The sequence below is a fragment of the Harpia harpyja genome, chromosome Z (genome assembly GCF_026419915.1).
Source record: "Harpia harpyja isolate bHarHar1 chromosome Z, bHarHar1 primary haplotype, whole genome shotgun sequence".
In the NCBI taxonomy this organism is placed as follows: Eukaryota; Metazoa; Chordata; class Aves; order Accipitriformes; family Accipitridae; genus Harpia; species Harpia harpyja.
The window spans coordinates 107,574,284-107,592,055 of NC_068969.1; the positions used below are offsets into that span (position 1 = coordinate 107,574,284).

A 17,772-nucleotide genomic window follows, 5' to 3' on the forward strand; every position below is an offset into this window, starting at 1 on the left:
GGGGAGTAAATTGAGAGAAATCATAAAGCTTAAGCAGAAAGAAAGCAGTTTGAAAGGTAAAGTATTCAGAGAAAGCCCTTTCCTGGATGAATCTAATTGTTTTGTTATCTTTACCCACCAAAGCATTTACTTTGGTTTGTCGCCCGATCCACAAACACTTTCGAGGAGATGACATTACCGAAAGGCAGGAACATCTGCATCAGCTCAGCATCCCCAAACTCCTGGGGCAGATGGTAGATAAACAGGTTACAGCCCTCTGGTCCTATCAAGAGAAAAAGAAGACCCATGAATGGAGAGAAATAGGATATGAGAAAGCACATGGTGGAGATCTACTTTGCCATCCCCTCTCTCTGACTGGTGAGGGGTCACCTCTAGGAAGCAGTCTGTAGACTCTCAGAGGAACGGGCAAAGCAGAAGACCAGGAACTCAGAAACTCACATAGACGCTATACTAACTTCATTAACCTTCCCAGGACAGACACCAGGATAAAAATCTAGAGACAGAGGAATGCAGCAGCACATGTGGCCATGGAAAGACAGAATGGAGGAATAAGAACAAAAAGAATGAAAGAATGCTGTTCATAGTTTTTGTTTGTTCCTCATAATCTCATTTAACCTGCAGAGTTTTGGGTGACCCACACGAACCCTTGCCTCTTCTCAGTATCTGCATGCAGAAGTTTCATTATTCTTCTTGTATCTGTGTGAGGACTGTGATAACAAGTAGAAAGATATGCACAAACCCACAGGCTTATTTTGTTTTGTAGAATTTTACATTCAACCCCACAGCTCAACTCAACCTGAAGATGCACCCAAATTTGGACAGTTTGGCCATGTCCTCCATTCTAGAGGGTTCTGCAAGAGAGATTACAGATGGATTTAAATCCAAATTACTAGACGAGAGAAATTGCCTTTTTTGCCTCAGTCTTGTAACATATATGCTCTTACAGACTTCAGAGGGTGCTTGGAAAAAATATCCAGAGAGGAGTCATTAGTTGGAATATGCAGTTTTGTTAGAGAGCCTCAGAAAATGTTCTGTTGAAATTGCATTTTGGGGCAGAAGAGGGAGAATCTGCCTCTGGTCAAATAGCCTAGAATGAAACTTTTCAATGTGACTTTTATTTTTAAGCATGCTGTTCTTGAGCAAAAGTCAAAAGGGAACAGGTGTGTCCAAGTGGTTTTGTTGAAAAAAATAACCATTTAAACCCCTTGCAGCGTTCACTAGCAGAAAACTCTATAGTTTGAGGAGGCATTGGGGATTGGTTTTTTTCATGGTCTTATTTCCAAAGGTGCTTCCAGCTGATGCCCAGCTCTGCACTGACCTCGACAGGTATCTCCAGCTCTGCTTTGCTCAGGGAGGGGTCGAGATGAAGGGGATACAGTGCATGCTCCTTGCTGCACTGGTAAGAGGACAGAGGAAAGGAGGGTTCCACCACCAGCCCATGTGCCTACAACCCTGTGACCTGACTCAGCCAACTTTCCCCCATTTACATCTGGGGCACAGTGTGGGGAAGGAAAGGTTTTGTTGAGTTTTTTGAATGCTCTCATTTTCTTCATCACAGCATAATTACAGTGTCATAACACAGCAAATTACAACTTTGCCTTTCCTGTTAGGGAGAGGAGTTTGCCTAGATGCTCCCACCTTTTATTAGCCATTACTCATCCCCCCCCCAGCTGGCAGGAGAAGTGAACTCGGGATTCTGACAGATGCCCATTTAAAGCTCATTAAAATTCCTGGGCCTCAGTGTGATTGAAGTCACAGGCTCTCCACATTTCCTTTTGTATTAATGGAAAATGAAGCTGTAATGAGTATTTGCTAAGCACAATTTTCCCCACTATTTTGCTAAAAGGACTGTCACGAAGGAACAGCTGATCCTTTGCATCTTGTACATTTCCTAAAGGTCATGAGGATGGTAACAAGGTTTCTTCCAAATGGGGGGGATAGTGGTACGGTGGCATAAAGGCATTTATTTAAATTAGGCACCCGGTCATCTGCTTAGCTAAATTACTTTTGAACCTCTGTGGCCCACAATCATGCTCCCCTATTTCATGCCAAGCTTTTCCATCTTCCCCCCCACCTCCTGTCTGCCTCTTCCTTAGTCTCCTCACTGAGCAACTATCCCTTCTCCAGTCCTTGCTGCAGTTCATTTCCACACAATATGGAGTTATTGGCATGATAAACTAGATATGAAGCAGTCTGAAAGTGTTAAACAAACACCGACCCCCCCTTAGGTGTCTGTTCGAATTGAGAAAATTCTGCCTAGAAGACCACGGTCCAGAATAGCAGGGAAAATTCATTCCTTCATCTGAACACGCCCCAGAGCACTTCTGCTGTGGGATTTGAGATCCACATTATAATGGAATGTGTAAAATCTTGGCTTTGCTGCAAGTAGTGGCAAAATTCCCACTGACATCAGAGCCAGCAGTTTGCTCTGTAAAACTGGCAAATTCTTTCAAAAATACCAGCTGCATTTCCTGGGGTATTGGATGTATTGTGCATGAGTAGGGATTCTGCCTGTGTGTGCTGAGAAACACCTACTAAGGCATAAGGCAGACCAGGAGACACACAACTTCATCTATACCAGGTTTAGAAGTTCGGCTCAAGGAAAGAACAACCCTTAGTTCACCTTGAAATCAGCTTTGCCTCACACTGCTCAGAGACCAAGAGGAAGAGACCAGGGAGGATGTGAAAAAGGCATGAGTTGTTCAGCTCAGAATGCTATGAAGAGCTAAGTTACTTAGTGCACACATGCAATGAGTTTTAAAGGACTCGGTCAGGATCACTGGAGCAAGAGGAAGATCACAACTGGTATGGCAAAAACTTAGTGAAGACTCCAACTGTCTTGTTGGAGCGAAAGGTCTTGTTTTGGACTGAGTTAATGTATTATCGGAGATCAGTATACTTGGCAGTTCAGGGTTCAATACAGTACTAAAATTATTTACCCCACACTTTGTTTTCAAAAGGGCTGTAAGTCAGCTTGAAATCTAACCCTCATGACACATTATGAGAAGAGAATCAAGGTTCATTTCTACCCTGACATCTACCATGGCTCTTGGTTTTATGGCTTTAAGTTATAGATATTTCTGTTCATTGATACACAAGAAGCACAGATAGGCTTGATTCAGACAAAAAGGAAAGAAAAGTTATAAAGAACGCACAGTTTATAACTAGTCTGTAAATAACAGGCAAACCATGCTGGATAATAGAAAAACCCATGATTGAGGACACAGAAGGACATGGTAGAAAAGTCTGTGGTGGGTCCATATTGATTTGGCTTGGTTGGACCTGAGCTGTTAAACCATTGTTCTGCCTGTGCTCCTCACCCTACAGCTCATTGTTAGTTTTTTAGCATGGGGACAGCTGCAGACCCAACCTATCCCTGGGTGTCCACTGTCAACATGAGTAAAATCCATATACCTGTGCTGACATCAGCTAGCTATCATTGCATCTCAAACACTGGGAATCAGTGTCATAAGGAAAGGCTATGACTAGATGGGTCTTCCAACAGTAATTAAAACTGGGCTGTCCCGTAAGGTTGTATGAAGTTAGCCTGCAGCCCTTTGGTCAGCTGCACACTTAACCTCTACAGCAAATACTCAGAGGCTGGAATTTCATTGCCTCATCTGCATCTGCTTGCTATTGAGTCCCCAGCATGTTTGAGCACAGGGCAGATGAGAGTCACAAGCCTGCACCACTTTATTTTAATATCTAAGTGTACTTCTGAGTTTCAGAAACTATGTCAAGATGAGTAATACCACCCAAATTTAAAGTTACCCCCAAGTTTTGCCTGGTTGACGTGGCCTGAATCAAGACTTCATCTCTAGTTTTGATCATTTTGGATCTGTTCCACCCTATCCACCCCATCAGCTGCCGGCAGCCTCAGCGCTCATGTGGAATTAATGACTAATCTCTCCAGGAACATTGCAGTAGCCAAGCAGCTCTGGGCTTGTTATCTAACTGGGATCCAGGAGCAGAGAGTTAGCATTGTTATTAACAATGTGATCATCAATGTTATTGTTGTGGTAGGGCTGGTTCATTAACGAATCAATCTTTGTCCTCATTCTTGCGAATATAAAGTACTCTTCTCAGCACTGAGTGTTATTGTTATTAGAGTTCCCTCTTGCTGTGTTTTCCTGTTAAAGGTTAGAGATGTTTAAAGGTCTTGACCTTCTGCTAAAAGGGAGTGTCATGCCTTAGACATTCTCCCTATAGCAAGCAGCAGAGAAAGGCACAGCATCTAAACACTGCAGGAAAATGGAGGACGCTGGGAACAGCAACCTGCATTGGACTGGTGGTTCATCTCGTATATGTGGCCCCCAACCATCCTCAATGCTACCTGCTTACAGGAAGGAGCGAGGAGTTATGAGATAACTTGTCCACTGGGTGACACTCATCCTCAACCCACAGAGACATGTCATGCCTTGTGAACACGGGTCTTTGGGCAGTGGGTCTTCAAAGTGTGCACAACAGCTACCCCTTGCTTCTGATGGTTCCTGGCACAATGCTATGCTGAGCAATGATCTGCTCACTATTTTGTCCTGTGCTTAATCTAGCCCCAGTAAGTAATAAAAAGCAAAGTCCTTCAGCACAGGGGAAACATCTCTGTAATGATATGTTAGGTCTGTGCATCTGTTCTCACAGCAGGGACATGTACTAGAGCTAATCAGGAGCTGGAAGTTGTGTTCCCCAGGAAATTCTGACATTGGGGAAAAAATAATTCCAAATTAGATCGAAATGTGACATTCTTAATTTTCTTAAAAAATGAGATTTCTCCCCCAAAGTAGTTCTAGGCCATCAGAATGTCTTTGTTTGATAGTGTAATCTTGATTAATTTCATTCTGACTGTTACAGTATATTAAAATATTAAATGTCATTATATATAAAATAACACGTATAAAATAGAATATATCTGAGTTAGTGATCTAATAGAGGATAAAAGTTGAAATGTAATTATTTAAAAAGAGGATCTCTACACTAAGCTGAAGCACCTGATTTAAATGCCTCACTTAGGCAAGGAGTTCCCTTTTCTTGTCAAAAGGCAGCAGTGGACTCCCTGGAGGACAATTGGGACTACCTGAGTGGGTTCCCTCTGAGGATCCCACTACTCCCCACTGACTGTAAAGGGAACATTACATGGCATGGTTACCTCCCAAAACATTTACATGCAATAGTGGGAGATTCACCTCTCCTTACTTTTCATGTCTCCAGTGAAGTCATCTAGTCCTGTGGACTAGATAATCTAGGCTCCTCTCATAGTCAATGTAAAGAAATAGGTACTTTTACTACATGATTCATCTCATTCTGATATAAAGATTGTGCTCTAAAAGGGCTGATTTCTGTTTCCAGATTATCAAAGGAGGCTGAAAGGACTAGATCAGCTGCTCTAAATAGCAGGTCCTCTTTCTCTAAATAGCAGGTGCCTGAAATCATGTTACTGGCTTCTAATGAAGGGCCACCAGTTCTTTGTTTCCTATTAAATTCTTTATTCCAATTAAATTGCATTTTTATCCACATTTTTGTTGCTTGTCTCGAACACAGACCCCCCACACTGGCCATTATTGCCTATGTTGCTAGCAGGTCTTTCCATGGGCCATGCACACCACCATGCTCCCCTCCCTGGGGACTGAGGAGATCTCAGCAGCGATTTCCCATGAGGATGTTCCTGCATACTACTGTTAGTGCCAATGATGCCGTGCCACACGTGGAAATGGAGAAGACTCAGTGGACCAAGCATGCAAAGCAATTGGGTGTTTAATGGATAATCTCTAGGTGTATGATAAGGGGAACCAATGTGGGGGGATGGTATGCTGGGGCCAGAAATGAGGACAGCCCATTTACTCACCTTCTCTCTGTTGCTGTGGGATCATGGGAGGTGGCTGTGGGAACGCTTGGCTAATCTGACCATAAGCAGCAGGATAAGCAGCTATAGCAGAGAGAAGAAGGAAGGACAGATTTCAGTGCTGGGAAGCAAGGACCTTTCACTCCAAACCATCATACCATGCTAGAGGTGGGCTTTCCCCCTGCATTTTGGCTTTGTGAAGGGCCATCTCGTGCAGCCTGAGATGTGGCATAAGCACCACAGTCATGCTCCAGGAGGTGCCACATGGCCCTGAGCACTCACCCTCCCTTCAGCTTCATCAGCAGTAACACCGGGGACAGCCACGTGGTGTAAATGGGGGTCTCTGCTGAGAGCTCTCCCAGCAGAGATGCGTAACTATCCCAGATGGTGCCACAAACACATTCATTCACAAGCTCAGTGCGTTGATGCCCATGCTGACAGCCACGCGCAGAGCGCATGCACACATTTCCCTGTATAATCTCTCTTGCACCCTGATTAACTCACATGTTCATAAAAACAGTTCACACGTGTTTCCTTCCTTACTCTAACCTTCGTATGCCCACACACTGTACAGGCACAGTTGCACATACACTCTTGGATACACATTTTCGTTCATGTCCATAGAGACTTCCTCTCCTCTCTTACACAAACACAGTGGAAGCAGTGTGCAGCAATTAAACAATTTTCCCCACCTCAGCTCCCCCACCAAGCAGACAAGGGGAGCCATTCAGTACCACAGATGGTAGATGATATGCCTTGCTGCTAAAAATACAGAGTATGGGTTGCCTGTGAGCCCAGAGAGAGGGGGATAGGGGCCATGTGTGTTCAAAGGGATTAATTAAGAGCTCAAAGGGTTGAGCTGCTTCCCATCTATCAAACCTCACAAGCAATAAATGACAACAACTAAAACACTGGCAAATGAAGCCCTACATGGAGAATTAAATTAAGTTTCCAGATACAGCACTGACATGAGATAATAGCCATTCCTCAGTGGGAGCCTGTGATTGCTCCAGTTACCACAGGAAATAATGAGTTTGGGGTGGCAGCTTCCTCGCAGCTTTGGCCATGAATACCTCATAAGGGGAGGCTGAACACAGTGGGGTCATGGTCTGTACCAGGTCACTTTGGCTGGTGTCAGTCCCTCAACTGCAAAGGAGCTGCTCAGCATACAGGGTGACGTGAGTGGAGGCTGACCCATTGGGAGCCGTGGAGAAAGCTGCTGGGAAGCCAGGAGTATGTCTGCATAGCTCCTAAGCAAGCCTCAAACTAACTAGATGGGCTATGGCCAGTGTAGACATACCCTAAAATCAGGGTATGTGCAGACATACCATACCCTGCCAGACACAGCAGCAGTGGCTCTGCAGGGTCTGGTTGCCCATCTCCCCTCCTTGCTGCAGCACTCAGGAGACCTGTTATAGAAAGTGGCCTCCAAATCTGTGGCCTGATTTTGTACTTGTGCACTGTGCTAAGCAGACTGGACCTGGTCCTGCCAATGAAACTGCACCAAGGTAGAGATCAGTGGGAGCCTTTCCCTGGGAAAGGGAGGAGATTGCCTCCTGTCCTGGTTTCAGCTGGGATAGAGTTAATTGTCTTCCTAGTAGCTGGTACAGTGCTATGTTTTGAGTTCAGTATGCAAAGAATGTTGATAACACACTGATGTTTTCAGTTGTTGCCAAGTTGTGTTTAGTCTAAAGTCAAGGATTCTTCAGCTTCTCATGCCCAGCCAGCGAGAAAGCTGGAGGGGCACAAGAAGTTGGCACAGGACACAGCCAGGGCACCTGACCCAAACTGGCCAATGGGGTATTCCATACCATGTGACATCACATCTAGTATAGGAACTGGGGGGAGTGGGGGCTGGGGATCGCCGCTGGGGGACTAGCTGGGTGTTGGTCGGCGGGTGGTGAGCAATTGCACTGCACATCATTTGTACATTCCAATCCTTTCATTATTACTGTTGTCATTTTATTAGTGTTATCATTATCATTATTAGTTTCTTCTTTTCTATTCTATTAAACCATTCTTATTTCAACCCACGAGTTTTGCTTCTTTTCCCGATTTTCTCCCCCATCCCACTGGGTGGGGGGGAGTGAGTGAGCGGCTGCGTGGTGCTTAGTTGCTGGCTGGGGTTAAACCACGACACCTCCTTAGGGAGAGAAGACCCTGGGCTTATGTTTGTTTTCACAAGAAGTGCAAATTTAAGCTAAGAGTCTGTGGCCCCCCCAGCTTGCCCCTGTATCAGCAAACACCTCCCTTCCCCCCAGCTCCTCAGGTGTGTTCAGAGATTAAAGGCTTTAGAGAAGAGAAAGGCTTATTGGGAGAAAGTGTTAATACTAACGACCTGCATACTGCTGCACTCCAGCGTAAGCTTGCTGCAAGGGGTCTGCTGCAGTGGGGCTCTGTGCTGTGGAGACACGAGAGAAAAGGAATGAAGAGGTTAAAACATGACAGGCACTCTCCCTTTCTCTTCCCTCATCAATATGTTGTATGAGACAGACCCAGGGGTTGAAGGTCCCAGAAGAGAATCATCTTGCTCACCCTACAAACAGGATTGCACAGAGCCCCCATGATGGCCAGGAGGGCTCTGTCCCCCAGCCGTCACCCTGTGAGACTTTGGAGCAGAGGGCAAACAAATCTTTCCCCTCTTTTCCCAAGCTTAAATTATGAAGCCCACCTCTGATCATGCAGATTTTTGGCATTGCAGTAATGAACCCCAAAGAGCCCTCATCTTAAGCCAGGACTGACACTGTGCTAAGTGCTGTGCAAACTCAGCTCTCAATGAATGACAGCTACAGTCGCATGAAACTTTCAGTCAGAGCAGAAAACAACAGGGGCATGGCAGGAGGAAGGAGAAGAGAACAAAGCAGTGGCTCCTGCCATACTGACATCCCTTCTAAGGACTGTGTTGCTGCCAGGCAGCCCCTTGTGAGAGAGGAGATGCTGCTTGGAGGGGAGGGGGACACTACTTGTCTGCTCCAGGGAGGATGCTGTGACTCTCTGCGTAAGGCATGCAGTCCCTTGCTGGCTTCAAAGTGCATTTTCTCTCTTTACAAGTGTGCATTCCTCCCCTAAAACTGCTTATTTGTGTGAACTTTGAAGTCTAGCTCAAATACAACCAAAGATAGTTACATTTTTTTCTTTTTCCCCTTTGGTTGATAGGGAGAGATAAAGAGAGAAACATGTTGGATAAGCTCTTTCTTTATCTGCAGCAATAAAAAATTTAAAGAAAGCTTGGCTGAACCTCCAGTCCAAATGTCACCTTGGCTCTAATCTTTCACTTCTTGTTATGAGTTTAATTTGTATTTATTGGTGCTGCACATTTCTACATTTGCACAGTACCTCCAGCTTCTTACTTGTAGGATGATCCCTCAGGGAGCTGCCACTTTCCCCCCCTCCATTCTACCTTCTTCCTTCCTACAAGCACAGAGGTGTTGCTGGAGGCAAGGGCTTGGAGGCTGCAAAGGCGTGGGCCTCTTGGAAGGAAATCCGGTTCCATTAACCTATCCAAGGAGAGACATTGACTGTATGCCAAAGTGTGGGGTATGTTGGCAAACGTGAGTGTTACGGACCCAAGGAACATGGACAAAGTGTTTTCTTACAGATACAAATACCAGCTTGAACCTTAACTTCAAAGATCACCATTGATCATGATGGAAGCTTGCAAGGTCTTGCACTTTCCTCCCAAAATACAAGGAGGAATGGTGAGAAGACCAAACTTTGAGGGGACAAACCCAATTAGCTGGCTAAGGCTTGGAGGTTCCTGTTCATTATGGGCATTACTGGATCACAAGGACTTTGAGGATGGGGTTGTCACAGGAATAAATAAGTGGGATTGCAGTCTTAGGTTGGAATTTGTTTGGTTGATTTCCTAGCTGACTTTTGGCAGGTCCCTCAATATGTGTATATGTGAAATGGGAAAGCACTGCCCTACTGTAAGGATTTTCACCCCTTGAAAAATGGGTGTGATGAGAATATGTTAAAACCTGTGGGAGATCAGTGGAAGGCACAGTAGATATGCAAAGCTATATTTTTAAAGAGTAGATGCTCAGGAAACCAGAGGAAATGCTTAGAAAATATAAAAACTGTTTCCACTTATTCCTGCCTTCTTGAAGAAGGAAGCAACTAAACTATTATTTTTAACCTCTGCTCAAAACTGTTTTCCTCTAAAACCAGAATGTTGAGCATATTGCTCCAGAAGAAAACTAGCTGTGAAAGGTTGACTGATACTCCAGTTCCAGTGCCCCTTTAGGAGAATGGATCATAATAACTTGGACCCCCCAAAATGACCAAGTCCTGTCAGGTAGAAGATATCTCCTGAGGAAGGTGAGGGGACATATGGTAAAGGGAGAAATCTTTATAAGACAACTATGGTTTTGCAGTCTGCAGTAAAGGAGATGATGCATCATGTCTGCCCCAAAGGCAACTGCCCTTCCTTGGTTGCACTCATCTGTTTATAGAGTTAGAAGAAGAAATTGTCTCCGCTGCTCAGGAGATACACTCACAGCATTTCCTTCCTCTCCAGCTGAGGCTGGACTCAGGCATGCTAGTTCTCTCGCTGACATGCTGACAATTAACAATGACTACCTCTTCGTTGATATGGAAGAAGTCACTGAGCAGTACCTGTCTGACTGTGGCCCTTTCCTTTATTCCTTGCCTTAGCTGAGCACACACGGGAGCTGCCCACTCTCCCAGCTATAGCTGAGTCTCTGTCCTGAACGGGACCACCTGGCTCACTGCAGAGCTGCTCTCCTTACCCTATCTGTGGACATCTTGCCTGCCTTTGGAGCCATTACTCTGCCCATTGCAACTAAGCCATTCTGCTTAGGAAATATACACTGAAAATCATGGTTCACCTTTAAGATGAAATATTAAAAGTGGACAAATGCTTTATTTAAAGCGTTTGGGACAACAGACCTTTAAATGCAGCCTTTTTCCCTCCCACACAAAACTTTTAGTTCATTATTTTCCTGAGTCTTAATGACTTTTCAGCAAGGGTAGGATCTAACCAGGTGTTTCTTTCTCAGGAGGCTGCCTTGTGCCCCAGATCATGCAGGGAGTTTCCTCCTGGCTCACAGTACATGAAAGCCAGTGGAAAGACTCTCGCCTGGTTTCAGTCAGCTTTGCTCGAAGCTGGGAATCACTTACGCATATGTAAAGAAGATGTAAGGTGGCTGGTCTAACACACAGCACCCTAATGCTGAGCCAAACATCCCTGGATGCCCTTGAAAAGGAGCGAGTTGAAAGCATCCCTGGGCTGTAGGACTAGACAGCATGGGAAGGCAGCAACCCCTGGCTTGGGGCTCTGTGTTTTACTTGTAGTCTCATACCCTACCTTGGCTGTTTGGGAAAAACAGTTGTGGTAAGTCACCACCTGCAGGAATTTAACTAGACAGCTCTTAAAAACAAAAGTGATGACCTTTGCTCACTGAAGAACTCATCCTCCTTAGCTCGAAGAGTGTGTTTACTCAGCAAATGAAGATGTGACTTCAGTACAGTGGATGGGTCCATGCTGGCCAACACGGCCTATGAAGATGCAGGGACACAGACTCCAGGGCCAGCTGGGTACCCCAGCATGAAGCCAAGGTAGCTTGGGCAGCCATGAGCATATCATCATGCTGTTGCTCACTTGGCCAGATGAATTAAACCTAGTGAAGGACATAACTGCCTTCACTCCCAGCTGTAGTGTGGATGAAGCCAATGGCTGGTACCGATCCAGAAATCTCGACACAGATTAGACATTTGAGGAAGTTGTAGCCATGCCATGTTCAGTAAAGTGACTGCCTTCATACATACTAATGACCCATGAGAAGTTCAGCAAGGGCTCAGGTGTATGAGGGGCTCATGATCCAGAGCCAACCTGCCCCAGGGGTTACGTGTGACTGTAGGCTGGAGCGCAGCACGTGCTACAATTCAAAGTGATGGGGAGACATGAATCATTTCTGTGTCTCAGCACAAGGAGACCATGAGGGAAGGTTGCTTTATTCCTCCATAAGATACACATAACTTAATAGGGTGTGCACCCCTGTGGCCTTTACACAGATCATGCTCTGCTAAGGTAGGAGAGTTACCCTGTCTCAGCCACCCTTTCTCCCCATCCAGCTGGCTAGTCTTCTCTTTCACTGCAAATATTAGTTGATCATGGGCATGCGGGGCTGGGAACAGACCTCAGCTCCTCTGCATGCTGTCTGTGCCAGGGTATAAGCCTACTGTGGCCCAGAAGGTAAATAGCTAGTAAGAGCTATAGGGATATAGGAGACACTAGATGAGGGACATGGATATCATAAAGCATCTTAAGGGGGCTTTCGGAGCAGAACTAGCATGTCTCTAAGTTGTAATATCATCAAAAGACCTTGGATGTGCTGGTGACTATCTGTGCAAATGTGCCCATAGATTACATTTGAAATAGCTTTTGTTGTGGTCAGACTCGTGGAGTTCTTACATTCAACATACAAACATTTAAGAGATTAAATGTGATGTAATGTACAAACTGAGGATCAGCTGGTGAAGTCAAAGAAGCAGAGAGGCTCCTGAGAGGCCAGAGAACAACTATCAAGCACATCAGCCCCGCTGAAGTCCAGGTAGCCTTGCTGCTTTGCAGAAGCTGAGGATCTGGCCTTGCCAGGGCAAACTAAAGGTGTACTGTGAAAACAGATGCTAATAGTAACTTCATTTGGCAGGTCAGGGCAAGAGCCTTATGCCTGGACATCGCCTCTATATTAATTTGATCATTTCCATATCTTCACTGGAAAAATCCTGCTCAGATACAATTGTCTCTTTGCAAGACAATACTGGCCAAGATGCCACAAGGTGACCATGGCAGATAACCTTCCATAAACCTGGAGACATAAAAAAGCCAATGACCTACTATATGCATAAATATAAATTTAACGAAGGCAGCACTTATTCATCAGGCAGAAGTCAAGAAATTACTCCCAAGTCCTTCAAAGAAAGTAGATCCGTTAATGTCACTTTCCAAATCCTCTGCCTGATGCCAAAAACCAAGGATGATTTCCCAAGTCAGCATGAAATACCAGTGCTTTAACACCAGGAAGCTTTCTTACTACTGATATATCTCTAGATTGCAATCCAACTTTTTAAAGGGGCATTCAGCTAGTGTTAGGCCCGACATTTAGCTTTTGTCAGAGAATGAAAGGATAGAGGTGGCAGATTGAAGCACGTTGTTAAAAATAAATAAAATCGGTTTAACTGATGTTCTATAAAGAATCCCTCCTGAGATGCCATTAACCCAGCTACAGTGTCTGGCCAAGACGAGTTGTTATATGGGTGCCCCACGTGAAAATGGTTGTAGGGGACAGAGGGCTGGAGTCTGCTGTGATTGTCAGGGGTGTAAATCAGGAGGAGCTGCACTGAAGCCAGTGGGGGTGGTGAGGAAAAAGGATGATGGTTACTACCTGAGCCATCAAAAGGGGGCTCTCCATCCCCCTCAGGGGGGTATGGGACAGTGTCCCTGTCCCAGCTCAGGGTAAGAGAAAGCCAAGGAAATCTGCTCTCTGAAATCAGAGTGACCCAGTGCTTGTGAGAGGCAAAAGCAGGGTCTGGCACATTTTGGGCACCTAAGACACCCTGGGATTTCAGTTTGGTGGAAGGAGTCAGCAAACCTAACACCTATATGATATTGTCTTCACCCCTGCTTCTGTTTGCCTATGCATTGCCTGACAGACACGCTTTATTCTATCTATTTCACTTTATTTTGCAGCACTGCTCCCTGCACGGCTCTACAAAAACATGTTATCACTCAGATCCACAGGTTTGTGTTCTGCCCCATCTATTCATTCCTCTCACTGTCCTGGAGGTATTTTACACCTCTCCCAGGAGCTGCAGCTTGGCCACTATCACCTCTTGGAGGGTGTATAGAGAGGAGGGCGATCAAAGAGAAGCAGCGCTGTTCAGTCAGTGGGGGGAAATAAAATAATAATAATAAAAAAATCTATGTGAAGACCAGGATTAAAATAAATAAATAAATAACTGAGTGGGAGGGCTCTATTCACCTTTTCCTTAAATCCAATTTAAATCACTCTCTACAGTCCTAATCTATATGCATAATTATATCATTTCATACAATAAGCTTGTGAGAGGTCTTAGCAAATTTATGTAGATTGAAATTAATGGGTGCCATAGTACAGATTCCATATTATTAAGATTGATTAGGACAGCTGATGCTGTGATTAAAGAAGCCAGTGTTTACTGTTGTAATTAATTAGGTATTCAGACACAACAACAACTGCAATAACAGAAAGAAAGTGCTGATCTGGCAGAAAGCAGAGCCCCATCCTGTGTTTTATAGTCTCATTTCACCATTTAGGGTCTGGACACCCCTCAGCCAAAGACATGTTGTCCCACTGTCTCTTCCCCTACACGTCAAAGGAGCCAAGAAATCCAGTGCATTTGTGCCCTCTGCTCCATCCTTTTAGTTGGAAAAGCCCCTTTGGTAGCATCCGCAGGTATTGTACATGCTTGTTTGGGACAACATATGGGCCTACTATAAAATTCATATAGTTCATTCCTGGAAATCAGGATTATCTTTATTATTTTCTTAATACTCACACCTCCAATCCCCATCCCTGATCAGGCCCCTGCTGAGATGAGTGCTGTGAAAAACATGATAGGAGTCGTGTCTGGCAATGAAGAGCTTCCAGTGGACAAGGCAAGAAAGACACAGAAGACTCAGAAATGCAGATAGGTGGAGGTGGCTGGCCAAGATGACAAACTAATTCAACAGCAGAGTTGGGACCAGACATCCCTCCCTTTGCCTAAGGTCATAAACATGTAAGTCAGGGTCAGGTTTTAAAAGCTATTAAGGCACTCTAACTCCATATTTTTGGGGAGCTTAGTTTAAGTCATCTTTAAAAATAAAGCTCAAGGTCTTAACTCACTTAGGTGCCTCTGAAAACATCAGGACAGAGCCTAATTTGTATTTACACCTTCTTCCAGATCAGAGGAGAAAATACTTTGGCTCTGGAAAGGCTCCCACAACTGCCTTAAACAACCTCATTCATTATGGATGCAGCATGATCGTTGGAAGTACATGGCATCATTTAAGTAGCTTAGACTATGATTGAAGATGACAACTTTTTATTATATTTTTAATGAGTGCATTCCTTCACTTATTTATTTTACCAGTAAAGCGTGGTTTATGGCATGTGGCAGATTGTTACAAATGGATCAAATAAATGCTTCCTAGTCATAATGATGTTTCAGGTGGTCACTGTTGCAGTTTTGGAACTGCTGATACAAAATATGAACGGGAAAGCTCTCACCCAGAGATTTAGGGTGGACAAACAGAACACAGCCAAAGATTTCCCGTAGTAAGTAACGTAGCCTTGGGGCCACTGAGCCAGGTACATTTCTAGGGCACGGTGTATGTCTTGACTGAAAGCTGTGGGGCTTGGTTTTCATCGTGGACCTTCTACAGGTGCAGGCAGGTGACTTTTTCTGTTCTCCTGATTGACCTTCTCTCTAAACTCTTCTTGTCTGACATCTTTCAGGACTGAAATGTCAGGGTGGGCACTGGGGTGGGGGAAGTCAGTCCCTTTCTCTTCCTGCACAAGTGAAGCCCTGATCTTGCCAATGCCACTGGATGGTGTCTGTCGTGATCAGGACTGATCCTGGACTCACTGGTCCAGAGCAGCAGCCTGCTGATCAGCAGCCCTGCTAGCTAATTGACAAGCTAATAGATAAGGCTGTCATATTAGCATGCCGGCAACTCCTCCCCTATAAAATTAGCTTGGGTAATGGTAATAATTACAGATGGAGTTTGAACCCTGTCTCTGCTGGCAATGGGTGAAATTGGTTACTGCCTGATAGCTTTTTGTTGAGCCAAGGAAAATGACTTGATGGTCTCGGTTCAGTTGCTAAGACATGAGTTTCTACAGCACAGGAATTCACCTGTAGGGGACACCTTTACTGCCAATCTCAGCAGTGGCTTGGAAACATGTGGGCATAAAGGCTTGGTTGTCCATTTGTTCAGACAGCTAATCCTCACTGGAGAGGGCTGGGCCCCAAATAGGGTATGAAGTGGAGCTTGCTGTCTTGCTAGCCCAGACTTACCCACAGTGTAACCAAAGGGGAGTGGGGGGACCTCTTCTGTGTCTGCAGAGAGGAGAGAGAGAGCTAGTCCTGGCAGTGGTGGGCAGTCAGAAACAGAACCACTGTGTGCCTGAGAACAGTAAATGAGACGACATGTTTTTAATGTATTATGAGCAACCGAGGGAACTTTGCTTTTGTTTTCCTCAGCAACCTAAGCCCAGACCAAATGCACTGAAGAACACAGCATCCTGGAAAGCATTCCCCATGTGAGGTTCCACAAAGCTACCATACCACTGGATCCATCCCTGGCTCTGGTCAAGCTGGACATCCCTTGGCCCAGGAGGAATAAGTTTGTTTGGGAGCTGTTGGACACTATGGGGTGTATTTCTGCTTCTTCCTGGGCACATCACTGGGCAGAAGACCACACAGCCATCCTCACTCTTTTCTGGGGGCTCTGCTCTGTGCTTCCTTCCAGTTCCTTCATTTCACTGATTCTTTGACAGCCAATCCCCTCTCTCTCTTGTTTGCTGCCCTTTGCTCTCCCCATTTTCTCATCTCTCCCTCCTCTTCTCCTCCCAAGAAGGCTTTATTTGTGGAGCAAGCATTTTGTCCAGTCCTTCACAATGCAATCCAGTAGGGCAGGACCTGTTACCAGAGTAACAGATGTGCTGATGGTGTGAGACACAGCAGAAACCAGTGCAGATGGTCTCCGCTGTTATTGTACATCACACACTGTTACAAGAGAGGCACTGGGCTCTGGGTGGCTAAGAAGCTTTGGCAGAAGAGCACAATCCCTGTTAGTATGGCTAATGTGGAAATGGCAAATGCTTTTGAGCTGCTGCAAAGTGACTCACAAGATCATGGCATAACAGATTATGCTCCTTGTCCCCACTATAGGTTGTGACACATTGCCATGTTCAATAGCTCTGCAAGCTGAAAGACTGAAGGGCAGGCATTAATACACAAAAAGGTCAGATCTCCAGAGGGGCTTAGACTAGTGGAAGGGGAAATATTTACTCCCTTGTTATTCTGTCCATGCCAAAAAGTGCACTGTGAGGCATTATGTGCTGGCTGAGTTTGGAGACGGTAAAAGCATGGCTTGCAAAGAGTATGCCTGCAAGGAATGGTTTTCTAGTGCTACTGCATGGATCCATAGCCTGGCCAGAACCATAGAAAAAGCTGATTCCTGCAGGGACTGGGGCTGTGATCAGAGACCTAGTGAGTAGGGTTGTTCAACCTACTCTTGCCTTTGCCCCAAAGCCATGCGACGGTTCAGTAGTCTGGCTCAAATCATACTGTGTGTGTCCCTGCTTCAGACAAAGGGAATCTTAAAGAAAGAGCACAGGGGAAGACAGAAAAAAAAAAGAGTGAAAATACAGAGTAAATACAATTACATGGTATGGACCCATTTTTATAGTGCAAAGACTGTGGAGTTCTGGAGTCTTTTAGATGCACCATCAAAAATATTATAGCTAGACACAAAGGTGGACATGTAGACAAACTGCACAATTAATGGGATTTATTTGTGTCTGAATGATGTGGATGTCATGCCTCTACAGATTTTGATTGTCCTGTTTTGCTATTTTCAGACAACAAAGATCATTCTGCTACAGGATCTAATGGTGTGAACCCACATTTGAGTTTTTTGTGGAGTATGAAAGAGTATCTGAGAGCAAAATTCAGGCTTTAAACAATATATGGCAAGTCATAATCATAGCAAGACTATGGTTATGTACCTAATACTGCAGCACTCTTAGCCACTTTCAGAATGAGAGATATACCATAAAAAGTTTTTTGGAAGATGCTGACTTTGGATGGGGACTGGCATGTTCTTTTCTTCTCTATAATGTTAGTGCAATTGCATGCTCAGCTTTAATGTTTTATTTCTACCC

At 44.9% G+C, this 17,772-nt stretch overlaps 1 protein-coding gene across 1 annotated transcript in view; it reads right to left on the reverse strand.

Moving 5' to 3' along the window:
* CELF4 (CUGBP Elav-like family member 4) overlaps nucleotides 1–17,772 on the reverse strand; it is a 673,141-nt gene that overhangs the window by 1,638 nt on the left and 653,731 nt on the right. The window contains exons 9-11 of the mRNA XM_052776636.1: nucleotides 8,175–8,237; nucleotides 5,840–5,920; nucleotides 115–262 (exon numbers count right to left, since the gene is read on the reverse strand). Of these exons, the coding sequence (XP_052632596.1) occupies nucleotides 115–262; nucleotides 5,840–5,920; nucleotides 8,175–8,237 (292 nt within the window). The remainder of the gene's footprint in view (nucleotides 1–114; nucleotides 263–5,839; nucleotides 5,921–8,174; nucleotides 8,238–17,772) is intronic.